Source organism: Oncorhynchus kisutch, linkage group LG14 (assembly GCF_002021735.2).
Source record: "Oncorhynchus kisutch isolate 150728-3 linkage group LG14, Okis_V2, whole genome shotgun sequence".
Taxonomy (NCBI): Eukaryota; Metazoa; Chordata; class Actinopteri; order Salmoniformes; family Salmonidae; genus Oncorhynchus; species Oncorhynchus kisutch.
The window spans coordinates 67,349,232-67,376,962 of NC_034187.2; the positions used below are offsets into that span (position 1 = coordinate 67,349,232).

The window sequence follows — 27,731 nt, forward strand, 5'->3', positions numbered from 1 at the left end:
CCTAGGACATGTCTCTTCCCACACACATACAGTATATTCACTTCAATATACCAATACACAATACCATGAATACTTGCACTTCACTTTTCAGCATCCTGTTTTTTTGTTCTACTATTTCAACTCTCTTCACCCTTCCGTTTGCAAACTAAGAACAGTAAGCACTGACAATCTCTCTGTCACACACACAAATGACAACATAGGCTACATTACAATGGTCACAATGTAAGTTCCTTTATTAGATGAATTCCTCACATAGCTAGAAATCAACCCAGACATGAATTCACACCAACATTTACAGTATTAGTAATTTGTTACAGATCAGTAAAATGTGCATTAATAACTAGAGTATACAGAAATAAAGTTTAAAATCCCAATTAAAATCATCTTAAAAAATATATGTTAAATGCTGTGTCTAGACTAGAATATTAAATTCAATTTCAGGTATCTCCATGAGCTACTCTAAACAACGGTCCCCTTCTAAAAGAACCATCTACTTCACAGATGTCATTGATAAGAGCCGATAGCAATAGCCTAGCAGTTATACTGTATACTACATGCACAGAGTGGTTCACTGCTTTGGCAATGTTTCAATGCTAACTGTCAGACACAAATCACATGTTGCTAGCCCCGCACCAAGCTATGATTATATGTTTCATGTTTTGGATCTCAGTGTGTTGCAGTAAGAGTGTATATATGTGTGTGTGAAGTATGTAAGTGATTGTGTGTGTATGTATGTGTTCGTACGTGTGTGTATGGATGTGCTTCACCATCATCTTTGACAATCTACAGTGGAATGTAATAGTCACCATCCCATTCATATTCAATAGACCTGAGTTTTCTTTGCAGGTCAGATCTTACCGACTGTATCACCTCCATTCGCACCTCATCATCTACTACTCTCCTAGCAACAAATCCCTCTCCTTTGAACAGTTTGCTCAAGCTCTCTGCCTCGGCGCAGTTCCCGTAGGGCCACATCTGCGTTCCTCTTGGCTCAAGGCCAAACAGATTATGACATGATTTGCAAGGATCCATCCTGTCCCGAGTCCTCAGATTGAAAGCCTGGCACCTGAAATCCGTTGGTAGATTGAAGGTGTGGTCAAAGTTCTCTCTCATCTTCTTGGTGTTTGGGTCGTATGTCATCACGGCATTGGATACACCGCAGTGCCAGGTACTCAGACAGGACACAGCAACCATGATCTGTCCTTCTTGCTTCCCATTGCAGGACATGGACGCTCCATAGTAACTTCTTTGAACATCCTTCCCTTGAGAGACACAGATGGTTGAGGAGTTGAACTTGTATTTACTATTGGGTTCTGACATGCCATTGGCGATTTGATGCAGTCTCTCCACCAGTATATTGATCTCTATGTCTGGTCTAAGCGAGGAGACCACCTGGGAGTAGATGACAACAGACATCAAAAGACAGGTCAGGTAAAATCCCCAAAAAGAAAAAAAGGGTGGCCTGTATATTACAGAGAAACCTTATTGAACTATTCACAGCATGGTTTACACAAATATATACAGATAGGAGCAGATCAATATATTATGTTAGAGCAGGTCACACACATCTTTTTGTGAATACTTTACAAAAGTTTCTCCGCAATATACTGTCCACCTTTTTTCTACAAACGGTAGACATCGTAGGATAGGAATGCCCCTTGTGGGCCGTGGCGTGTATTCATGGATACCAAAGGAAGCCAGACTTCTCTCTGTGTTTCAGAATTTTCCGTCAATTCGCAAGACGCTGAATGTACAGTATCGCACAGGAGAAAGCATCCAAGCGAGTAAAACAGCGCCCCTCTGTCTCTCTACTGGTATGCCATCTATCTGATGCTGTCTGGTCCAAACGAATATGACATTGTTGCTGCATATATCATTGAAGTCATTGAAGGTTTGTCCCTTCTCAGTTGAATTAATACGGTATAATAATAAAAAGCATTCATCAACACAACACTTACCATATCCAGCACAGAGGAGAACGGAGTCCGTCTTGGCAGTTTACTGTTGTAATTCTCAAATGGTCTCGGGAAAATCTCCTGCACTTCAGGCTTAAATTCACCAAGGATATCGTTGGGGGTGCATTGTTGGGGTTTACGAAATAAACCTAAGAAGAAGATGCTGTGGAGAATCTTAGAGACAAACACAGGTTTGCTATGAGATGTACAAATTAAATGATTGTCTCTTTGGATGCATAACCCTAATTTCTGGATGACTCTATCCATCCATCCATTTATTCATATTTTTTGAGGTCGTTTTATGCAGGAAAAGAAGATAAACTATCCAATGACACCTTCAAATGCATACATACCTCATCCACATGCACCTTACAGCCAGGGTTCTCTACGTATAGTTCAATCATTATATTGATGATTCTGAAGGCATTTGTCCTAAAACTTGCTTCAGCCAATAGAAGTTCTTCTGCCCTAAAATATATATTTTTTGTCAGTTATGACAGAACAAGATTTTTATTAAATAAATAAGTGTGCAATTATTTAATATATTGAAATATCAAAAGAAGAGTTCATGTTAATGGTGAATATGTTAAGGCTTACTTCTTCTGTCGTTTGGCGTCCTGTCATGAGAAAGATGACGTCATAACCATTAAATAGATCACTTGGCCTATACAATAAACTGATACTGCTGATATGAAAACTCATTAGAAGGTTCATATTAATTTCAAATTAGCCAAATGATTTACTGAAATAGCTACGTTTTTAAGAGGACTGAGCAAATATAGTAGACTACACCTAACATTTGCATAGATGTGTCTGCGCACGGGGACAGAGGCTATTAGGACACTTCTGACCTGCAAAACGACTTAACAAAACATAATACTGACACTTACCTTATCTAAACCCTGATCCTAACATAATTTTAACCAATTCTGAAATGAAATTTGGTTTCCTTATTGCCTTTTACGTGCGCACGTTCCTGCGCGTCAAAAGTCTTGAATGGATTTCGAGTTGTTTTGGCTAAATCGATAGATGGATACAAGATAGTGTGTTCAATTGTTCATTATCGCCTTTTAGGCCTATTTTTCTTCTCAACAGACGGTGCAAAAAAAGCTACTCACCATTTTTGAGGAAGTTGCAAAGATGAAAATGAAACTCAACAGCCAAACAGTCGTTTAGTCACCATCACGTGATTTACAGTAAGAATTCAAGAATTAGATGTGTGCTGACTTTAAGTGCCGACTTTTCATATTTGATTGATGGTTATGCCTTTCGTCCTATTGCCTAATCAAGACTTGATTTTACTGTTCTTACAACAAATTCCTATAATTAAGTTAATGTTGTTTGAGAAACAGCTCTATTAAATAACTTCACTGAGTGTACAAAAAATGAAGGACACCTTAATTACCCAATTGTGTCAAGTTGGCTGGATGTCATTTGGGTGGTGCACCATTCTTGATACACAAGGGAAACGAAACTGTTGAGCATTTTTTTAAACAGCAGTGTTATATTTCTTGACACAAACTGGTGCACCTGGCACCTACTAAAATACATAAATAGTTTTTTTCACCCGTCTCCTCTCCTTCATCTACACTGATTGAAGTGGATTTAACAAGTGACATAATTTAAGGGATCATAGCTTTCACCTGGACTACAGGAAAAGGAGGACCGAGCACACCCCCATTCTCATCGACGGGGCTGAAGTGGAGCAGGTTGAGAGTTTCAAGTTCCTTGGTGTCCACATCACCAACAACCTAACACGGTCCAAGCACACCAAGACAGTCGTGAAGAGAGCACGACAAAACCTATTCCCCCCCAAGAGACTGAACAGATTTGACATGGGTCCTCAGATCCTCAAAACGTTCTACAACTGCACCATCGAGAGCATGGTTGCATCACTGCCTGGTATGGCAATTGCTCGGCCTACGACCGCAAGGCACTACAGAGGGTAGTGCGTAGGGCCCAGTACATCACTGGGGCCAAGTTTGCTACCATCCAGGACCTCTATACCAGGTGGTGTCAGTGGAAGGCCCTAAAAATTGTCAAAGACTCCAGCCACCCTGGTCATAGACTGTTCTCTCTGCTACCGCACGGCAAGCGGTACCGGAGCGCCAAGTCTAGGTCCAAGCTTCTAAACAGCTTCTACCCCCAAGCCATAAGACTCCTGAACATCTAATCAAATGGCTATCCAGGCCTTTCACTGTAAGGTATACACCTGGTGTATTTGGCGCATGTGAGAAATACAATTTGATTTGATTTGATTCATCTGGTCAGTCTATGTCATGGAAAGAGCAGGTGTACATTATGTTTTGTACACTCAGTGTCTATGTTAACATATTTTCTGGTGTCTGCTCCCCATAGGCAGGATCTAAAATAGAATCTCCCTGCTTAAGTACAGGTAATAAAGCAGCTGAATACATGAATGAATAAATATATACAGTTGTGTGAAATGCAGTGGATGATCTTAATGCAACAGTGAAGACTTCAAACGGGAGAACAACGATTCATTATTCTAGTTAATTCAGGCTGATTCTCACAGAGCTGCTAGGGTGCACCTCAATAGTCTACAGTAGCTTCATGCTTTCTCTCCTCATCACCTTTCCCAGCTTTGCTGTTGAACCCCTAACTATATTGGATAACATTTTAGTTTAAATCTACTTGTAAATATGCATTAAAAAAACAACAACCTAAAATGACCCCTCAGCACCAATCTTTTCTGTGCTTGCTTGCCATTGGTGCCTGTCCCCTGTTGTGTAACATACGTTTCTGGCTGTGAACAGTCTGAGTATTTGGCACATGCTGGTGGAAGGTGGAGACAGAACGTCAGAGAGGCTGAGAGGGGAGAAACAGAGTCTGATGGTAGGGAGACAAACAAGAAGACGTATTGTAGAGCATCATGTCAAAGGAGCTTTATCAGACTGTTGATATTTGGTTACTAACATAATTATGTTAGTCCTACTATAAATTATTTTGATGGAATCACATTCTGACATGCATTTGATAATGCAAAACATGTACTTGTGTCAATTCTTTAAAATGTGTTATCAATACAATGAGAAAGGGAATAAATCATGTGTGGGTTTTTCTTTTTGCATATAATGTATTTTTATTCTCTTTTTTGTTATTTAATGGATTCAAGTGTGCAATTAAAATACTCTAAAATAAATAGACTCCCACCGTGTCAGATTTCAGTAGTTGTCTGTGTGAGTTAGCAAGGAAAGCTACTTTCACTTCACAACCATGTCTTTGACCTGCCTAGTTTTTAGTAATGTGAGGAACTGTAGCAAATTTTCATTGGCTCAAAATCCTGCTTTGCATAGTAATTTATTCATGCATTGCGGACTGTTTCGTACTTTCAGTATCTAGGTTTTCATCCAATTGATGACAGATTGTCATGCAAATATTCTGAAATCTGCATAAAAACAATATGCACATTTTCCCAACAGAGTTGTTTCAGACTGATTAAAGGAAAAAGCTTCTTCCAGTCCGTGGTGAGTAATCCCAGTTCTGATGTCCATAAATCATTTTCGGTCATAAGAGACGGACGCAGCAACATTATGTACAAAATAAATTACAAAATAGTTACAAAAACAACGCAAAAAATGAACAAAAAAGCACAATTGATTACAGGCATGTAAAACGTCAGCCATCCTCTTCGGCACCATTTTCGGGATAAGCTTTTTACATGCACCTTTGATATACCGCTCACGAGTATCCCTGTATACATGAATGAACTAAATATTCCTCATTTAAATTCATACGGGTTAAATGGAATAGTAACTGAAATATGGACACGAATGTAGGCCTATAACCTCTCACATGAAGCATAATATAATAATAACCAGTGGTGGAAAAAGTACCCAATTATCATACTTGAGTAAAATTAAAGATACCTTAATAGAACATGACTCAAGTAAAAATGAAAGTCACCCAGTAAAATACTTGAGTAAAAGTCTAAAACGATTGGGTTTTACTTAAGTATCATGAGTAAATTGAATTGCTAAAATATACTTTTTATTTGTATTAATTTTACCTTTATTTAACCAGGTAGGCCAGTTGAGAACAAGTTCTCATTTACAACTGCGACCTGGCCAAGATAAAGCAAAGCTGTGCGACAATAAACAACACAGAGTTACACGTGGGATAAACAAAAGTACAGTCAATAACACAATAGAAAAATCTATATACAATATGTGTAAATGGAGTAAGGAGGTAAGGCAATACATAGGCCATAGTAGCAAAATAATTACAATTTAGCAAATGAACACTGGAGTGATAGATGTGCAGATGATGATGTGCAAGTAGAAATACTGGTCTGCAAAATAGCAACAAAAAAAGTAAAAAAAACAATATGGGGATGAGGTAGGTAGTTGGATGGTCTATTTACAGATGGGCTGTGTACAGCTGCAGCAATCGGTAAACTGCGCAGATAGCTGATGCTTAAAGTTAGTGAGGGAGATATCAGTCTCGAACTTCAGCGATTTTTGCAATTCGTTCCAGTCATTGGCAGCAGAGAACTGGAAGGAATGGCGGCCAAAGGAGAGGTTGGCGTTGGGGATGACCAGTGAGATATACCTTGTGGGTGTTGTTATGGTGACCAGTGAGCTGAGATAAGGTGGAGCTTTACCTAGAAAATACTTTTTGATAACCTGGAGTCATTGGGACTGGAGACAAATATGTAGCGAGGGCCAGCTGACGAGAGCATACAGGTCACAGTGGTGGCATACAGAGCATACAGGTCACAAAATGGATGGCACTGTGATAGACTACATCCAATTTGCTGAGTAGAGTGTTGGAGGCTATTTTGTAAATGACATCGCCGAAGTCGAGGATCGGTAGGCTAGTCAGTTTTACGAGGGTATGTTTGGCGGTGTGAGTGAGGAGGCTTTCTTGCGAAATAGGAAGCTGATTCTAGATTTAATTTTGGATTGGAAATGTTTAATATGAGTCTGGAAGGAGAGTTTACAGTCTAGCCAGACACCCAGGTATTTGTAGTTGTCCACATATTCTAAGTCAGAACCGTCCAGAGTAGTGATGCTAGTCGGGCGGGCGGGTACGGGCAGCAATTGGTTGAAGAGCATGCATTTAGTTTTACTAACGTTTAAGTCAGTTTTTCAGACTGCGCCGTATATGCCACTCCACAGAGGATTATCTAGAAAAAGCAGCGGAGGTGAGCATTAGGTTTCTAAGAAGAGGCTATTCGCCACAATGTGTGGATGAAGCTCTTAATTTGGTTTTAGGGAAAACACGAGATGAACTGCTCCAAAAAAGACCCGCTAACGAACAATACTTTGAACTCGCAAAAAGTGGGAGGTGTGGTCAAGAAACACTGACATATTTTATCATCGGACCCAGCTTTGCCGGCTGAATTTAAAAATCCACCACTTATTGTTTATAGGAGAGGTCGCAATTTACGAGATAAATTGGTTCATGCCAACTGCCAGCCACAAAAGAAAATCAGCCAGGCTCTTTTACACCCTCTACCAAATGAAAAAAAAAAGTATTTAGTCAGCCACCAATTGTGCAAGTTCTCCCACTTAAAAAGATGAGAGAGGCCTGTAATTTTCATCATAGGTACACTTCAACTATGACAGACAAAATGAGCATTTTTTTTCCAGAAAATCACATTGTAGGATTTTTAATGAATTTATTAGCAAATTATGGTGGAAAATAAGTATTTGGTCAATAACAATAGTTTATCTCAATACTTTGTTATATACCCTTTGTTGGCAATGACAGAGGTCAAACGTTTTCTGTCTTCACAAGGTTTTCACACACTGTTGCTGGTATTTTGGCCCATTCCTCCATGCAGATCTCCTCTAGAGCAGTGATGTTTTGGGGCTGTTGCTGGGCAACACGGACTTTCAACTCCCTCCAAAGATTTTCTATGGGTTTGAGATCTGGAGACTGGCTAGGCCAATCCAGGACCTTGAAATGCTTCTTACGAAGCCACTCCTTCGTTGCCCGGGCGGTGTGTTTGGGATCATTGTCATGCTAAAAGACCCAGCCACGTTTCATCTTCAATGCCCTTGCTGATGGAAGGAGGTTTTCACTCAAAATCTCACGATACATGACCCCATTCATTCTTTCCTTTACACGGATCAGTCGTCCTGGTCCCTTTGCAGAAAAACAGCCCCAAAGCATGATGTTTCCACCCCCATGCTTCACAGTAGGCATGGTGTTCTTTGGATGCAACTCAGCATTCTTTGTCCTCCAAACACGACGAGTTCAGTTTTTACCAAAAAGTTATATTTTGGTTTCATCTGACCATATGACATTCTCCCAATCTTCTTCTGGATCATCCAAATGCTCTCTAGCAAACTTCAAACAGGCCTGGACATGTACTGGCTTAAGCAGGGGGACACATCTGGCACTGCAGGATTTGAGTCCCTGGCGGCGTAGTGTGTTTACTGATGGTAGGCTTTGTTACTTTGGTCCCAGCTCTCTGCAGGTCATTCACTAGGTCCCCCCGTGTGGCTCTGGGATTTTTGCTCACCATTCTTGTGATCATTTTGACCCCACGGTGTGAGATCTTGCGTGGAGCCCCAAATCGAGGGAGATTATCAGTGGTCTTGTATGTCTTCCATTTCCTAATATTTGCTCCCACAGTTGATTTCTTCAAACCAAGCTGCTTACCTATTGCAGATTCAGTCTTCCCAGCCTGGTGCAGGTCTACAATTTTGTTTCTGGTGTCCTTTGACAGCTCTTTGGTCTTGGCCATAGTGGAGTTTGGACCTATAGAATAAATGTACTTTTAATCTGTCTGTCTGCCTGTCTGCTTCGTTCAAGACATGGCATATGAGGGTGCAGTGAGATACCCGATGGGCTGGACGATACTATTCTCATCAATCAGCAGGAAAAACATACTTAAAAACTGGAAATAAACCAATCCTCCATCCTCCACAATGGAAAGGTCAAATGCTTTATTATCTAAATGTTGAATGTGCATGGTCGATGGAGAGAAATAAAATGGTGCAGTTTGAGGCCATGTGGCGGAGAGTGATGGGTGCTGGAGATGGGAGATGTGAGCAGGTGGGTCTGGGCAAGGGGAATGTTGTTGATGTTGTTGAGTGTTTGTTTGTGCATGTTTTGTACTGTTGAAAAAAAATGAATAAAAGTAAAAAGTAAAAAAGAACACTAGAGGTTCAAATGGGATTACTTTTGATTTCACATAGGAAAATAAGTAGTCCAATTCTGATAGTGTTGATACAAAATCCTAGGGTTTAATATGATTACTTTTGATTCCCAATAGGAAAAAACACACTCCAGTAGAATTCCAATAGGATTCTGATACAGGTGACACAAAATCCTATAGGACTGTGAGAATTATATAGGATCCTATTGAAAAAAAATCACTCGTCCTATAAATCACTAGTCCTATAGGATGTTTTTACTAGGGTAGTGTAGTTTTGTTTCTTCCCTCTTATTCTCTATACAGTATAGTTTTCACCAAGCGTTCCTATTTCTACTGACTGTTACTGGGATAGAAGACTGGTTTATACTTGGTAGATCAATGTCGTTTCAGGAAAAATTGTATGGAAGAGATAGAATGTGAGAAGAGAACAGTGAAAAGGAGGGTGGAGAAAGTAGAGAGAGGGAGAGGGGGAAGGGTGCTGAGGCGGGGTGTCAGTATCAGGCCAATCTAGCAAATGGCCAATGGCAGAACTCCATTGGTGAGCCCCCAGATAGCTCCGTCAATCAGCACTCTCCCTCTACTTCAACGAGAAATTCCCTTTCCTAGGATGCCACAACAGATAGGCAGACACAGACACATTGAGCTTTGTGTTTGCCATCACTGAGGCATGGTATGGGCTCAATCCTTTTTTTGGAATAGAAACTGAGTTTGAGCACTGCGTGTATGCGTGTGTGTGTGTGTGCGTGTGACTAAGGGTCTCCAATCAGCTGGAGTCCCATCATATGATCTCTACCTCAAGATCAAGAGAGAGGGAAAGGAGAACATACAAATAGAGAAAGTAAAAAGGGTCTAACAGACCCTCAACTTCAGTTCTTTATACAAACTAGAATTATTTCTGACTGTTCTTTGACACGGGGGAGGAGTTATGGAGGGAGAAAGTGAGAGGTGGAGAGATGGAGGAAGAGGGAGAGAGGGAGGGAGTATGAGGGTAGAGAGGGAAGAAGAAAAGAGGGAGAGGTACAGAGATGGAGGAGCAGAATAAGGGGAGACTGAGGGAGGAAAATTGCCAAACCTGGTGAAAAGGGTGGAAAATGCCAGTGCACCAGTTTTTACTTGATAAAATAGCAAACTAAAGTGCGTTTGACACTTGCACCTCAGCGGCAGCCGAAAATAAAGCCCTTGGTCTTTCCATATCCATGTGTCACATAAGTAACTGCAATTTATTCGTGCAGGTTGTTAACCTTATGTTTTTATTAATCCTAGGACATGTCTCTTCCCACACACATACAGTATATTCACTTCAATATACCAATACACAATACCATGAATACTTGCACTTCACTTTTCAGCATCCTGTTTTTTTGTTCTACTATTTCAACTCTCTTCACCCTTCCGTTTGCAAACTAAGAACAGTAAGCACTGACAATCTCTCTGTCACACACACAAATGACAACATAGGCTACATTACAATGGTCACAATGTAAGTTCCTTTATTAGATGAATTCCTCACATAGCTAGAAATCAACCCAGACATGAATTCACACCAACATTTACAGTATTAGTAATTTGTTACAGATCAGTAAAATGTGCATTAATAACTAGAGTATACAGAAATAAAGTTTAAAATCCCAATTAAAATCATCTTAAAAAATATATGTTAAATGCTGTGTCTAGACTAGAATATTAAATTCAATTTCAGGTATCTCCATGAGCTACTCTAAACAACGGTCCCCTTCTAAAAGAACCATCTACTTCACAGATGTCATTGATAAGAGCCGATAGCAATAGCCTAGCAGTTATACTGTATACTACATGCACAGAGTGGTTCACTGCTTTGGCAATGTTTCAACGCTAACTGTCAGACACAAATCACATGTTGCTAGCCCCGCACCAAGCTATGATTATATGTTTCATGTTTTGGATCTCAGTGTGTTGCAGTAAGAGTGTATATATGTGTGTGTGAAGTATGTAAGTGATTGTGTGTGTATGTATGTGTTCGTACGTGTGTGTATGGATGTGCTTCACCATCATCTTTGACAATCTACAGTGGAATGTAATAGTCACCATCCCATTCGTATTCAATAGACCTGAGTTTTCTTTGCAGGTCAGATCTTACCGACTGTATCACCTCCATTCGCACCTCATCATCTACTACTCTCCTAGCAACAAATCCCTCTCCTTTGAACAGTTTGCTCAAGCTCTCTGCCTCGGCGCAGTTCCCGTAGGGCCACATCTCCGTTCCTCTTGGCTCAAGGCCAAACAGATTATGACATGATTTGCAAGGATCCATCCTGTCCCGAGTCCTCAGATTGAAAGCCTGGCACCTGAAATCCGTTGGTAGATTGAAGGTGTGGTCAAAGTTCTCTCTCATCTTCTTGGTGTTTGGGTCGTATGTCATCACGGCATTGGATACACCGCAGTGCCAGGTACTCAGACAGGACACAGCAACCATGATCTGTCCTTCTTGCTTCCCATTGCAGGACATGGACGCTCCATAGTAACTTCTTTGAACATCCTTCCCTTGAGAGACACAGATGGTTGAGGAGTTGAACTTGTATTTACTATTGGGTTCTGACATGCCATTGGCGATTTCCTGCAGTCTCTCCACCAGTATATTGATCTCTATGTCTGGTCCAAGCGAGGAGACCACCTGGGAGTAGATGACAACAGACATCAAAAGACAGGTCAGGTAAAATCCCCAAAAAGAAAAAAAGGGTGGCCTGTATATTACAGAGAAACCTTATTGAACTATTCACAGCATGATTTACACAAATATATACAGATAGGAGCAGATCAATATATTATGTTAGAGCAGGTCACACACATGTTTTTGTGAATACTTTACAAAAGTTTCTCCGCAATATACGGTCCACCTTTTTTCTACAAACGGTAGACATCGTAGGATAGGAATGCCCCTTTTGGGCCGTGGAGTGTATTCATGGATACCAAAGGAAGCCAGACTTCTCTCTGTGTTTCAGAATTTTCCATCAATTCGCAAGACGCTGAATGTACAGTATCGCACAGGAGAAAGCATCCAAGCGAGTAAAACAGTGCCCCTCTGTCTCTCTACTGGTATGCCATCTATCTGATGCTGTCTGGTCCAAACGAATATGACATTGTTGCTGCATATATCATTGAAGTCATTGAAGGTTTGTCCCTTCTCAGTTGAATTAATACGGTATAATAATAAAAAGCATTCATCAACACAACACTTACCATATCCAGCACAGAGGAGAACGGAGTCCGTCTTGGCAGTTTACTGTTGTAATTCTCAAATGGTCTCGGGAAAATCTCCTGCACTTTAGGCTTAAATTCACCAAGGATATCGTTGGGGGTGCATTGTTGGGGTTTACGAAATAAACCTAAGAAGAAGATGCTGTGGAGAATCTTAGAGACAAACACAGGTTTGCTATGAGATGTACAAATTAAATGATTGTCTCTTTGGATGCATAACCCTAATTTCTGGATGACTCTATCCATCCATCCATTTATTCATATTTTTTGAGGTCGTTTTATGCAGGAAAAGAAGATAAACTATCCAATGACACCTTCAAATGCATACATACCTCATCCACATGCACCTTACTGCCAGGGTTCTCTACGCATAGTTCAATCATTATATTGATGATTCTGAAGGCATTTGTCCTAAAACTTGCTTCAGCCAATAGAAGTTCTTCTGCCCTAAAATATATATTTTTTGTCAGTTATGACAGAACAAGATTTTTATTAAATAAATAAGTGTGCAATTATTTAATATATTGAAATATCAAAAGAAGAGTTCATGTTAATGGTGAATATGTTAAGGCTTACTTCTTCTGTCGTTTGGCGTCCTGTCATGAGAAAGATGACGTCATAACCATTAAATAGATCACTTGGCCTATACAATAAACTGATACTGCTGATATGAAAACTCATTAGAAGGTTCATATTAATTTCAAATTAGCCAAATGATTTACTGAAATAGCTACGTTTTTAAGAGGACTGAGCAAATATAGTAGACTACACCTAATATTTGCATAGATGTGTCTGCGCACGGGGACAGAGGCTATTAGGACACTTCTGACCTGCAAAACGACTTAACAAAACATAATACTGACACTTACCTTATCTAAACCCTGATCCTAACATTATTTTAACCAATTCTGAAATGAAATTTGGTTTCCTTATTGCCTTTTACGTGCGCACGTTCCTGCGCGTCAAAAGTCTTGAATGGATTTCGAGTTGTTTTGGCTAAATCGATAGATGGATACAAGATAGTGTGTTCAATTGTTCATTATCGCCTTTTAGGCCTATTTTTCTTCTCAACAGACGGTGCAAAAAAAGCTACTCACCATTTTTGAGGAAGTTGCAAAGATGAAAATGAAACTCAACAGCCAAACAGTCGTTTAGTCACCATCACGTGATTTACAGTAAGAATTCAAGAATTAGATGTGTGCTGACTTTAAGTGCCGACTTTTCATATTTGATTGATGGTTATGCCTTTCGTCCTATTGCCTAATCAAGACTTGATTTTACTGTTCTTACAACAAATTCCTATAATTAAGTTAATGTTGTTTGAGAAACAGCTCTATTAAATAACTTCACTGAGTGTACAAAAAATGAAGGACACCTTAATTACCCAATTGTGTCAAGTTGGCTGGATGTCATTTGGGTGGTGCACCATTCTTGATACACAAGGGAAACGAAACTGTTGAGCATTTTTTTAAACAGCAGTGTTATATTTCTTGACACAAACTGGTGCACCTGGCACCTACTAAAATACATAAATAGTTTTTTTCACCCGTCTCCTCTCCTTCATCTACACTGATTGAAGTGGATTTAACAAGTGACATAATTTAAGGGATCATAGCTTTCACCTGGACTACAGGAAAAGGAGGACCGAGCACACCCCCATTCTCATCGACGGGGCTGAAGTGGAGCAGGTTGAGAGTTTCAAGTTCCTTGGTGTCCACATCACCAACAACCTAACACGGTCCAAGCACACCAAGACAGTCGTGAAGAGAGCACGACAAAACCTATTCCCCCCCAAGAGACTGAACAGATTTGACATGGGTCCTCAGATCCTCAAAACGTTCTACAACTGCACCATCGAGAGCATGGTTGCATCACTGCCTGGTATGGCAATTGCTCGGCCTACGACCGCAAGGCACTACAGAGGGTAGTGCGTAGGGCCCAGTACATCACTGGGGCCAAGTTTGCTACCATCCAGGACCTCTATACCAGGTGGTGTCAGTGGAAGGCCCTAAAAATTGTCAAAGACTCCAGCCACCCTGGTCATAGACTGTTCTCTCTGCTACCGCACGGGAAGCGGTACCGGAGCGCCAAGTCTAGGTCCAAGCTTCTAAACAGCTTCTACCCCCAAGCCATAAGACTCCTGAACATCTAATCAAATGGCTATCCAGGCCTTTCACTGTAAGGTATACACCTGGTGTATTTGGCGCATGTGAGAAATACAATTTGATTTGATTTGATTCATCTGGTCAGTCTATGTCATGGAAAGAGCAGGTGTACATTATGTTTTGTACACTCAGTGTCTATGTTAACATATTTTCTGGTGTCTGCTCCCCATAGGCAGGATCTAAAATAGAATCTCCCTGCTTAAGTACAGGTAATAAAGCAGCTGAATACATGAATGAATAAATATATACAGTTGTGTGAAATGCAGTGGATGATCTTAATGCAACAGTGAAGACTTCAAACGGGAGAACAACGATTCATTATTCTAGTTAATTCAGGCTGATTCTCACAGAGCTGCTAGGGTGCACCTCAATAGTCTACAGTAGCTTCATGCTTTCTCTCCTCATCACCTTTCCCAGCTTTGCTGTTGAACCCCTAACTATATTGGATAACATTTTAGTTTAAATCTACTTGTAAATATGCATAAAAAAATAAAAATAATAAAATGACCCCTCAGCACCAATCTTTTCTGTGCTTGCTTGCCATTGGTGCCTGTCCCCTGTTGTGTAACATACGTTTCTGGCTGTGAACAGTCACATGCTGGTGAACAGGCACATGCTGGTGGAAGGTGGAGACAGAACGTCAGAGAGGCTGAGAGGGGAGAAACAGAGTCTGATGGTAGGGAGACAAACAAGAAGACGTATTGTAGAGCATCATGTCAAAGGAGCTTTATCAGACTGTTGATATTTGGTTACTAACATAATTATGTTAGTCCTACTATAAATTATTTTGATGGAATCACATTCTGACATGCATTTGATAATGCAAAACATGTACTTGTGTCAATTCTTTAAAATGTGTTATCAATACAATGAGAAAGGGAATAAATCATGTGTGGGTTTTTCTTTTTGCATATAATGTATTTTTATTCTCTTTTTTGTTATTTAATGGATTCAAGTGTGCAATTAAAATACTCTAAAATAAATAGACTCCCACCGTGTCAGATTTCAGTAGTTGTCTGTGTGAGTTAGCAAGGAAAGCTACTTTCACTTCACAACCATGTCTTTGACCTGCCTAGTTTTTAGTAATGTGAGGAACTGTAGCAAATTTTCATTGGCTCAAAATCCTGCTTTGCATAGTAATTTATTCATGCATTGCGGACTGTTTCATACTTTCAGTATCTAGGTTTTCATCCAATTGATGACAGATTGTCATGCAAATATTCTGAAATCTGCATAAAAACAATATGCACATTTTCCCAACAGAGTTGTTTCAGACTGATTAAAGGAAAAAGCTTCTTCCAGTCCGTGGTGAGTAATCCCAGTTCTGATGTCCATAAATCATTTTCGGTCATAAGAGACGGACGCAGCAACATTATGTACAAAATAAATTACAAAATAGTTACAAAAACAACGCAAAAAATGAACAAAAAAGCACAATTGATTACAGGCATGTAAAACGTCAGCCATCCTCTTCGGCACCATTTTCGGGATAAGCTTTTTACATGCACCTTTGATATACCGCTCACGAGTATCCCTGTATACATGAATGAACTAAATATTCCTCATTTAAATTCATACGGGTTAAATGGAATAGTAACTGAAATATGGACACGAATGTAGGCCTATAACCTCTCACATGAAGCATAATATAATAATAACCAGTGGTGGAAAAAGTACCCAATTATCATACTTGAGTAAAATTAAAGATACCTTAATAGAACATGACTCAAGTAAAAATGAAAGTCACCCAGTAAAATACTTGAGTAAAAGTCTAAAACGATTGGGTTTTACATATACTTAAGTATCATGAGTAAATTGAATTGCTAAAATATACTTTTTATTTGTATTAATTTTACCTTTATTTAACCAGGTAGGCCAGTTGAGAACAAGTTCTCATTTACAACTGCGACCTGGCCAAGATAAAGCAAAGCTGTGCGACAATAAACAACACAGAGTTACACGTGGGATAAACAAAAGTACAGTCAATAACACAATAGAAAAATCTATATACAATATGTGTAAATGGGAGTATGGAGGTAAGGCAATACATAGGCCATAGTAGCAAAATAATTACAATTTAGCAAATGAACACTGGAGTGATAGATGTGCAGATGATGATGTGCAAGTAGAAATACTGGTGTGCAAAATAGCAACAAAAAAAGTAAATAAAAACAATATGGGGATGAGGTAGGTAGTTGGATGGTCTATTTACAGATGGGCTGTGTACAGCTGCAGCAATCGGTAAACTGCGCAGATAGCTGATGCTTAAATTTAGTGAGGGAGATATCAGTCTCGAACTTCAGCGATTTTTGCAATTCGTTCCAGTCATTGGCAGCAGAGAACTGGAAGGAATGGCGGCCAAAGGAGAGGTTGGCGTTGGGGATGACCAGTGAGATATACCTTGTGGGTGTTGTTATGGTGACCAGTGAGCTGAGATAAGGTGGAGCTTTACCTAGAAAATACTTTTTGATAACCTGGAGTCATTGGGACTGGAGACAAATATGTAGCGAGGGCCAGCTGACGAGAGCATACAGGTCACAGTGGTGGCATACAGAGCATACAGGTCAGTAAATGGATGGCACTGTGATAGACTACATCCAATTTGCTGAGTAGAGTGTTGGAGGCTATTTTGTAAATGACATCGCCGAAGTCGAGGATCGGTAGGCTAGTCAGTTTTACGAGGGTATGTTTGGCGGTGTGAGTGGAGGCTTTCTTGCGAAATAGGAAGCTGATTCTAGATTTAATTTTGGATTGGAAATGTTTAATATGAGTCTGGAAGGAGAGTTTACAGTCTAGCCAGACACCCAGGTATTTGTAGTTGTCCACATATTCTAAGTCAGAACCGTCCAGAGTAGTGATGCTAGTCGGGCGGGCGGGTACGGGCAGCAATTGGTTGAAGAGCATGCATTTAGTTTTACTAACGTTTAAGAGCAGTTGGAGGCCACGGAAGGAGAGTTGTATGGCAGTCATTTGAAAAACCAAGGCTGTTGAGTCTGCCGATAAGAATACGGTGATGGACAGAGTCGAAAGCCTTGGCCAGGTCAATGAAGACGGCTGCACAGTACTGTCTTTTGTCGATGGGGGTTATGATATCGTTTAGTACCTTAAGCGTGGCTGACGTGCACCCGTGACCAGCTCAAAAACCGGATTGCATAGTGTAGAAGGTACGGTGGGATTCGAAATGGTCAGTGATCTGTTTATTAACTTGGCTTTCGAAGACTTTAGAAAGACAGGGCAGGATGGATATAGGTCTATAACAGTTTGGGTCTGAGAGTGTCACCCCCTTTGAAGAGTGGGATGACTGCGTCAGCTTTCCAATCTTTAGGAATCTCGGACAATATGAAAGAGGTTGAACAGACTAGTAATAGGGGTTGCAACAATGGCGGCGGATAATTTTAGAAAGAGAGGGTCCAGATTGTCTAGCCCAGCTGATTTGTATGGGTCCAGGTTTTGTAGCTCTTTCAGAACATCTGCTATCTAGATTTGGGTAAAGGAAAAGCTGGGAGGCTTGGGCAAGTAGCTGTGGGGGGGGCGGAGCTGTTGGCCAGGGTTGAGGTATCCAGGAGGAAAGCATGGCCAGCCATAGAGAAATGCTTATTGAAATACTTGATTATCGTGGATTTATTGGTGGTGACAGTGGTTCCTAGCCTCAGTGCAGTAGGCAGCTAAAAAGAGGTGCTCTTATTCTCCATGGACTTTACAGTGTCCCAAAACTTTTTGGAGTTAAAGCTACAGAATGCAAATTTCTGTTTGAAAAAGCTAGCCTTTGCTTTCCTAACTGACTGTGTGTGTTGGTTCCTGACTTCCCTGAAAAGTTGCATATCGCAGGGACTATTTGATGCTAGCGCAGTATGCCACAGGATGTTTTTGTGCTGATCGAGGGGAATCAGGTCTGGAGTGAACCAAGGGTTATATCTGTTCTTAGTTCTACATTTTTTGAAAGGGGCATGCTTATTTAAGATGAGGAAATTACTTTTAAAGAACAACCAGGCATCCTCTACTGAACTGACGAGGTCAATATCCTTCCAGAATACCCGGGCCAGGTTGATTAGAAAGGCCTGCTCGCAGAAGTGTTTTAGGGAGCGTTTGACAGTGATGAGGGCTGGTCGTTTGACCGCAGACCCATAACAGATGCAGGCAATGAGGCAGTGATCGCTGAGATCCTGATTGAAAAGAGCAGAGGTGTATTTGGAGGGCAAGTTGGTCAGGATAATATCTTTGAGAATGCCCATGTTTACGGATTTAGGGTTGTACCTGGTGGGTTCCTTGATAATTTGTGTGAGATTGAGGGAACCTGTCTTAGATTGTAGGACGGCCAGGGTGTTAAGCATATCCCAGTTTAGGTCACCTAACAGAACGAACTCTGAAGATAGATGGGGGGGGGGCAGCGGCGATCAATTCACATATGGTGTCCAGGGCACAGCTGGGTGCTGAGGGGGGCCTATAACATGCGGCAGCAGTGAGAGACTTATTTCTGGAAAGATTCATTTTTTAAATTTGAAGCTCGAACTGTTTGGGCATTGACCTGGATAGTATGCCAAAACTCTGCAGGCTAACTCCTCCCCTTTCGGCAGTTCTATCTTGACGGAAAATGTTGTAGTTGGGGATGGAAATCTCCAAATTTTTGATGGCCTTCCTAAGCCAGAATTCAGACACCGCAAGGACATCAGGGTTGGCGGAGTGTGCTAAAGCAGTGAGTAAAACAAACTTAGGGAGGAGGCTTCTGATGTTAACATGCATGAAACCAAGGCTTTTATGGTTACATAAGTCAACAAATGAGAGCGTCTGGGGACACACAGGGCCTGGGTTAGCCTCTACATCACCCAAGCAACAGAGGAGTAGGATGAGGGTACGGTTAAATGCTATCAAAACTGGTCGTCTAGTGCGTATGGGACAGAGAATAAAAGGAGAAGATTTCTGGGCGTGGTAGGATAGATTCAGGGCATAATGTACAGACAGGGATATGGTAGTGTGCGGGTACAGTGGAGGTAAACCAAGGCATTGAGTGGACATATGAGAGGTTGCGTCTATGGAGGCACTAGTTATGCTAGGTGCGGTCACCACATGTGTAGGTGGGACAAAATAGGTATCTGAGGCATGTTGAGTGGGACTATGGGCTCCGTAGTAAAATAAAACAATGCTAACTACCCTAAACAACAGTATACAAGGCATATTGACATTAGAGAGAGACATAAAGCGAGGCATAAGGCAATCACAGGTGTTGATTGGGAGAGCTAGCTAAGACAAGAACGAGTAAGACAACAACAGCTAATCAGCTAAGACAACAACAACAGGTAAAATGGCGATGAATGGGCATAGAGGGTCAGTTAACTACACACAGGGCCTGAGTTCGAGGCTGGGGCCGACAGAAACAAAATAAACAAAATGGAGTAACGTGATTAATGAACAGTTAAACATCAAAAGTAAAAGTACAAATAATTCAAATTCCCTATATTAAGCATCATAAGTAAAAGTACAAACAATTTCAAATTCCTTATATTAAGCAGACAGCAGCATTTTCTTGTTTTTAAAATGTACGGATAGCCAGGGGCACACTCACTAAAGCATTTGCGTTTAATGAGTCTGCTAGATCACAAGCAGCAGGGATGACCAGGGATGTTCTCCCTGGTCAAGTGTGTGAATTGGACCCTTGTGCTGTCCGGCTAAGCATTCAAAACTTCTACAGGCTAGGGTCTATTTTTCTCCATTTCCGCCTGACTGACGTCCCCAAAGTAAACTAAACTAAACTAAATCCAGATATGCATATAATTGGTACCATTGGAAAGAAAACTCTGAACTTTGTAGAAATGTTTAAATAATGTAAGCGACTATAACACAATAGATATGGTAGGAGAAAATTCAAAGAAAAACCAAACCGGACATATTTTTTGTTTTGAGAGCCCATGTTCCTCCATTAGAACGTATAGGGAAAAAATTAAATCCAGCTCCCAGTATGCAATTCCTATGGCTTCCACTGGATGTCAGTAGTCCTTGTTCAAGGTTTCAGGCTTGTTTCTTCCCAAACGAGGAAGAATTGTGAGTTTTAGTACTGGGATACAGACTTAGAAATCAGTCTATGCGCGCACGATGAAGAGGACGCGCACCTGCTAATATCATTTTCCTATTGAACATACTTCTTTCTGTATGAAATAATATAGTTTATTTACAATTTAGGGTACCTGAGGATTAAATAGAAACGTATTTTAACTTGTTTTAACAAAGTTTAGCGGTAGCTTTTGGATTCCTTTCTCTGCATGTTGATTGAGTGAATTACTCAAATCGATGGCACCAACTAAACAGACTTTTTGGGATATAAAGAAGGATTTTATCTAACAAAACAACACTAAATGTTGTAGCTGGGACCCTTTGGATGACAAATCAGAGGAAGATTTTCAAAAAGTAAGTGAATATTTTATCGCTATTTGTGAATTTATGAAACCTGTGCTGGTGGAACAATATTTTGATGTGGAGCACCGTCCTCAAATAATCGCATGGCATGCTTTCACTGTAAAGCCTATTGTAAATCAGACAGTGCAGTTAGATTAATAAGAATTTAAGCTTTTAACCAATATAAGACACTTGTATGTTCCTAAATGTTTAATATCCATAATTTCTATGATTATTTATTTGAATTGCGCGCCCTCCAGTTTCACCGGAAGTTGTCCCGCTACTTTTGAGTGTCACAGAAAACGTAAAAAGTACATTATTTTCTGTAGGAATGTAGAAGTAAAACAAAAAGTAGTCAAAAATGTAAATAGTAAAGTAAAGTACAGACAACAGAGAAATACTGAACTTCTCTAGGATAGGGGGCAGCATTCGGAATTTTGGATGAAAAGCGTGCCCAAATTAAACTGCCTGCTACTCATGCCCAGATGCTAAGATATGCATATTATTAGTAGATTTGGATAGAAAACACTCCAAAGTATCTAGAACTGTTTGAATCATGTCTGTGACAATAACATAACTTATTAGGTCACTCTTTTCAATAGGGTTTCATTGGGAATCCAGATTTCTAAGGGACCTTCTTGCAGTTCCTATTTTTTCCACTGTATGTCAACAGTCTTTAGAAATTGGTTGAGGATATTCCTTTGAGAAACTAAGAAGTAACACTGTTCAGAATGAGGCTGGAGGGAAGTGTACTCTTTGTTAGAGGCGCGTTACACAGAGGCTAGCTAGACTTTGTTTTCCTCCTGTATTGAACACAGATCATCCCATCTTCAATTTTATCAATTATTTACATTAAAAAATACCTAAAGTTGTAATACAAAAGTACTTTGAAATGTTTGAACAAAGCTTACAGATAACTTTTGAGATCTTTTTTTATTTTTCTGGATCAAATGCACCAAATAAATGGACATTTTGGATATATATCGAAGGAATTAATAGAACAAAAGGATAATTTGTGATGTTTATGGGACATATTGGAGTGCCAACAGAAGAAACTCGTCAAAGGTAAGGCATGAATTATATCTTTATTTCTGCGTTTTGTGTTGCGCCTGGAGGGTTGAAATATGATGGTCTGGGTTTGTTTGCTTGGGTGCTATCCTCAGATAATAGCTTGAAAATCTGACACGTTGGCTGGATTCACAACAAGTGTAGCTTTAATTTGGTATATTGAATGTGTGATTTCATGAAAAATTAATTTTTATAGGAATTTATTTGAATTTGGCGCTCTGCATTTTCACTGGATGTTGGCCAGTTGGGATGCTAGAGTCCCATATATCCCAGAGAGGTTTTTAAAGTATTTTAAATACATTTTTACACCACTTTTATTAACTCATGCAAAATGTCGCATTCTTGTAGTAAAACTATACAACAAATGTTCATTTTGTCTGGGAACAGGAATATAATTTTTTTTTATTTCTTTCAGCATATGTTGAGAATTTTAATGCCTGTGTAACTTGTTATCTTATCAGGAACGTTTTTCATCATTTTCTCAGCTTTTCATTTACTTATAAACCTGTCCATCTGATGACATTTTGACATTTTGCACAGGACCAATCTTACCACAAGTTATTGCGTTTTCTCCTCGGTCCCTAAACCAAAAAGACAACTTTGGCAATCAACAGACAACTTTACCGGTCGTTGTACTATTGCATAATTTCTTTTTACTATGTTTTTGTTGATGAATGCACAAACTGTCAGATAAAGTAAAAGTTATGTTTGTGAGCAATACAAGCTGATACATTCACTTTGTAAACATAGGAGCTTTACCCTGCCTAGTTTTTCTGTGATGTGGTCGATTGTAACAAATTTTAAATTGCCTCAAATTCCTGCTTCGCAACATAATTTTCATGCATGGCCAGTCCGACCCTGTCACATCCTGACCTTAGTTCCTTTTTAATGTCTCTATTTTGGTTTGGTCTTGGCGTGAGTTGGGGTGGCATTCTATGTTGTTCATTTTATGTTTTGTTCTGTGTGGTGTATTTCTATGTGTTTGGCCAGGTATGGTTCCCAATCAGAGGCAGCTGTCAATCGTTGTCTCTGATTGAGAACCATACTTAGGTAGCCTGTTCCCACCTGTGTTTGTGGGTAGTTGTTTTCTGTTTTGTGTGTCTGCACCTTACAGAACTGTTTCGTTCCCGCGCTCTCTTTGTTGTCTTTTGGTTATTGCAGTTTTCAGTTTATTTATTAAAATGAACATGGACACTTACCACGCTGCATTTTTGTCTGATCCTTCCTATTCCTCATCCGAGGAGGACAGACCCTTAATACTTTAATTTACTCCGCTTAGATGGAGTCTGTTTTTGATCCATAGATATGTGAGCGAGCATCTATAATTGATGGGAATGTTCTTTCAAAGTGTTTTAACAACCGAACCAACCAAGTTAGTGTCTTATTACTTTGCTTCTCTGCGTTCACGCTCCATCAGCAAATAATAACAAATAATGGTGTTTTTTAATCTGTTTGAAATAAGGTTGTTTCGTTTGTCAACTTTGCCCTGCCTCACTCTTATCAAATCAAATCAAATGTATTTGTCACATACACATGGTTAGCAGATGTTAATGCGAGTGTAGCGAAATGCTTGTGCTTCTAGTTCCGACAATGCAGTAATAACCAACAAGTAATCTAACCTAACAATTCCAAACCTACTACCTTATACACACAAGTGTAGAGGGATAAAGAATATGTACATAAAGATATATGAATGAGTGATGGTACAGAACGGCATAGGCAAGATGCAGTAGATGGTATCGAGTACAGTATATACATATGAGATGAATAATGTAGGGTATGTAAACATATTAAGTAGCATTGTTTAAAGTGGCTAGTCATATATTTTACATACATTTCCATCAATTCCCATTGTTAAAGTGGCTGGAGTTGAGTCAGTGTGTTGGCAGCAGCCACTCAATGTTAGTGGTGGCTGTTTAACAGTCTGATGGCCTTGAGATAGAAGCTGTTTTTCAGTCTCTCGGTCCCAGCTTTGATGCACCTGTACTGACCTCGCCTTCTGGATGATAGCGGGGTGAACAGGCAGTGGCTCGGGTGGTTGTTGTCCTTGATGATCTTTATGGCCTTCCTGTGACATCGGGTGGTGTAGGTGTCCTGGAGGGCAGGTAGTTTGCCCCCGGTGATGCGTTGTGCAGACCTCACTACCCTCTGGAGAGCCTTATGGTTGTGGGCGGAGCAGTTGCCGTACCAGGCGGTATAATGCCATCATTGTAAAATGTCTATTCTCTTCTGTACATAAATCATTGATAGGCACTGACACATGTACAGGCACCAGCATTCGAAAGCCTGTATCAAACTACTCAGAGTCAGAGTGCTGATTAAGGATCAGCTTGGCCTTTTAGATCATAATGAATAAGAGGACATCGACATAGGGGACCTGATCCTAGATCAGCACTGATGCGTAGAGGCCCAGGGCTGTCTACCCCTGGCTTATGCCGCATTCAAAGCAACTAGGAACTCAGAACTGGGAACCTGGAAATCTCCAACATTCTACTTCAGTGCATTCAAAACATCTGGGAACTCCGGGGAAAAGAACGAGCACAGACTGGGATTTTTTTTAAATTTTTTTAAAATCTCATCCAAATCGGGAATTCCCGCTCGGGAGCCTTTTATTTGATTTCACCTTTATTTAACTAGTCAGTTAAGAACAAATTCTTATTTGCAATGACGGCCTACCAAAAGGCAAAAGGCCCCCTGCGGGGACAGGGGCTTGGATAAAAAAAAATATATATAGGACAAAAATGCACATCACAACAAGGGAGACACCACAACACCACATAGCGAGAGACCTAAGACACCAACACAGCATGTTAGCAACACATGACATGGCAGCAGCACAACATGGTCACTACTTTCTAGAGCTCTGACTTTCCCACCAGAAGATTACTGACTTCATGATTTGACCTCATATTTTGGAGTTCCCAGTTGTTTTGAATGTGGCATTCCTCAGGCCTTTTGTTGGATTGGTAAAAATGACTATTTTTCATTATTTCTTGAAAAACATAAAATCATACAGTAAAAAAATAACAACATGCTGAAGTTAATGTGTGTGCTGCCAGGAGCCAATTGTGAACTACTTTAATGGGGAATTTATTAATATTCCACTTTACTAGAATTTCAAAGTTGGTTTTCAGAAATAGTGCACATTATCCCCATCTCATCATTCAGAGAATAACATTCAAAAGTACGCTCAGTGAGTGGCCAGTTTATTAGGTACACCACCAATTACTCATGTGGCCATGGCTTGCTATATAATGCAGGCACACAGGCATTGGGTTAGTGTTCAGTTGAATGTTAAAATGGGCAAAATGTGTGACCTAAGCGACTTTGAGAGTGATATGATCGTCAGTGCCAGGTGCGCCGGTTCCAGAATTTTAGAAACGGTCGGCCTCCTGGACTTTTCACGCAAGACTGTGTCTAGGGCTGAGAAGGAATGCCTCCAGAGAAGGGTGTGACAAAAAAAAACATCCAGTCAGAGGCAGTCCTGTGGGCAAAAACAGCTCGTTGATGAGAGGTCGAAGGTGAATGGCAAGAATCATGCAAGATAACAGGCTGCCCCGAACAGGCAAATAAAAGTACAGTACAACAGTTGTTTGCAGAATGGCATCTCGTAACACACATCTCGTCGGTCCGTGTCACGGATGGACTATTGCAGCAGACGGCCCCACCGGGTTTCACTCCTATCAGCAAAAAACAAGAAGAAGTGGCTCTCAGTGTCAACGGAACAGGCTGGTGGTGGTGGTATAATGGTGTGGGTAATGTTTTCCTTGCATACATTAGGTCCCATGATACCAATTGAGTAACTTTTCCATGCTCCAGAGAATTCAGGCTCTTCTGGAGGAAAAAGGGTGTCCAATACGGTACTAAATGGGTGTACCTAAAAAGCTGAACAGCCACACCATCTCTCAATAGGTACTAACCTACCGTATCTGTCAGTATGTCTATCTTCTGTGTCATTTATTACATACTATTGTTGAGTTAGTACATAGAGTTACTGTATATGTGGTAATTGTAGAATATTTCTACTATTAAATATCAACTTAACTAAGCATGTGTGTGTGTATTACCCTCCTCTGTAACCAACAGCAGAGCCTCCTCCCTGTGTGAGTCTCTGATAAGAGAGAAAGCAACGAACAGAGAAAGCAGTGCACTGTGATGATATCTCGACAACTCTTACTCTGAACCTCATTCGGTCTCTCTCGTTGCCTCTCTCTCTCTGGTGTGCACATATCCCAGGTAATGTATGGTTGTGAGTGGGATGAAGAGACTGGTATCACTGATGTGTTGTTCCAGTATGGTCATGATAGAGAGGATTTCATCTCATTTGACCTAAAGACAATGACATGGGTCACTCCAAAGCCACAGGCTGTCATCACCAAACACAAGTATGACAGTAACATAGCTGTCAATGAGGGGTATAAGCATTACCTCACCCAGAGGTGTATAACTTGTCTCAAGAAGTATCTGCAGAATGGGAAGAGTACTCTGCAGAGGATAGGTACAGAAACACTGGGACAATTTCTTCTACATACACAATTCTTATTTAATACTGTTGAGTTTTTAAATGTGTGCATTGAATTGTACATAATTCACAATACTGTTAACACTGTGCATTGCTAATAACAACTTCCTTATTCTGCTCTACATCTTTTCCCTGTCATTCTTTCTCTCCCATCTCTGTCTCTTTACCCCACCCTTCTCTCTCTTCCATCCTTTCTTTCCACACCCATGTCTCTCCCCCAGTGTCTATCCTCCAGAAGACCCCCCCCTCTCCAGTTGTGACATGTCATGCTACAGGTTTCTACCCCAGAGGAGTGATGGTGATGCGGATGAGAGGAGAACAGGATATCCATGAGGATGTGAAGTATGGAGAGACCCTCCCCAACCACGACGGGATCTTCCAGATAAGGTCTCGTCTGACAGTGGACCCTAAGGAGTGGGACAACAACAACACCTAAAGCTGTGTGGTCCAACAAGAACCCTGTATTACACCCTGATCTGTTCCACCAGTCTTTGTGCTCATCTCCACCCTAATCCAGGTGTTGCCCATCTTCCCCATTACCCCCAGCATATTTATACTTGTGTTCTCTGTTTATCTGTATTTTCCGAGTTCCTGTTTTCTACTAGACTCTGATTTGACCTCTTGCCTGCCCTGACACTGAGTCCGCCTGCCTGACCATTCAGCCTGCCCTGACCTCGAGCCTGCCTGCCGCCCTGTACCGTTTGGACTCTGACCTGGTTTATGAACTTTTGCCTGTCCTCGACTTGCCTCTAGCCTGCCCCTTGGTTGTTCAATAAATATCAGAGATTCGAACCATCTGCCTCCTATGTCTGCATCTGGGTCTTGCCCTGTGTCGTTATACCCTGAGGATGAAGTCACCATCTGGGTCTTGCCCTGTGTCGTTATACCCTGAGGATGAAGTCACCATCTGGGTCTTGCCCTGTGTCGTTATACCCTGAGGATGAAGTCACCATCTGGGTCTTGCCCTGTGTCGTTATACCCTGAGGATGAAGTCACCATCTGGGTCTTGCCCTGTGTCGTTATACCCTGAGGATGAAGTCACCATCTGGGTCTTGCCCTGTGTCGTTATACCCTGAGGATGAAGTCACCATCAGACTGGAACACTCAGGTGGTCAAGACCAACTGGAGTTAGTAATTATGATCATACAGAGAAACTGTGAATGTTACGGCATACTTGTAGAGAGGCTACAGTCTACACAAAGGACCTCTGTCATGTTAATTGATCATTTTTGCCTTTGAATATTGGTAAAACATTTAACTCTATGCAT

The 27,731-nt window shown here is 40.7% G+C and overlaps 3 protein-coding genes across 6 annotated transcripts; 1 reads left to right on the forward strand and 2 right to left on the reverse strand.

Moving 5' to 3' along the window:
• Positions 1-206: 206 nt before the first annotated feature.
• On the reverse strand, positions 207-3,184 carry LOC116352800 (uncharacterized). Of its 2 annotated transcripts, none has more exons than XM_031788808.1 (5): positions 3,074-3,184; positions 2,553-2,572; positions 2,309-2,423; positions 1,959-2,129; positions 207-1,392 (listed from the first exon to the last, which is right to left on the reverse strand). In XM_031788808.1, the coding sequence occupies exons 1-5, from the start codon at positions 3,074-3,076 to the stop codon at positions 784-786; spliced, it is 918 nt and encodes a 305-aa protein (XP_031644668.1). In that variant the 5' UTR covers positions 3,077-3,184; the 3' UTR covers positions 207-783. The 2 variants fall into 2 exon arrangements, with proteins under 2 accessions (XP_031644668.1, XP_031644669.1); XM_031788809.1 differs by having other exon boundaries at positions 2,846-3,083.
• A 7,367-nt stretch (positions 3,185-10,551) lies between these two features.
• Positions 10,552-13,675, reverse strand: LOC109903456 (uncharacterized). Of its 3 annotated transcripts, none has more exons than XM_020500187.2 (5): positions 13,419-13,675; positions 12,898-12,917; positions 12,654-12,768; positions 12,304-12,474; positions 10,552-11,737 (listed from the first exon to the last, which is right to left on the reverse strand). In XM_020500187.2, exons 1-5 carry the CDS (start codon positions 13,419-13,421, stop codon positions 11,129-11,131), a joined length of 918 nt encoding a protein of 305 aa, XP_020355776.2. In that variant the 5' UTR covers positions 13,422-13,675; the 3' UTR covers positions 10,552-11,128. The 3 variants fall into 3 exon arrangements, with proteins under 3 accessions (XP_020355776.2, XP_031644670.1, XP_020355777.1); XM_031788810.1 differs by having other exon boundaries at positions 13,191-13,428; XM_020500188.2 differs by lacking the exon at positions 13,419-13,675 and adding an exon at positions 13,191-13,412 and having other exon boundaries at positions 12,304-12,768.
• Positions 13,676-25,249: 11,574 nt separating this feature from the next.
• On the forward strand, positions 25,250-27,000 carry LOC109904412 (major histocompatibility complex class I-related gene protein-like). The gene is made up of 3 exons (XM_031789256.1): positions 25,250-25,296; positions 26,144-26,435; positions 26,666-27,000. The coding sequence occupies exons 1-3, from the start codon at positions 25,250-25,252 to the stop codon at positions 26,897-26,899; spliced, it is 573 nt and encodes a 190-aa protein (XP_031645116.1). The 3' UTR covers positions 26,900-27,000.
• The last annotated feature ends 731 nt before the right edge of the window (positions 27,001-27,731 follow it).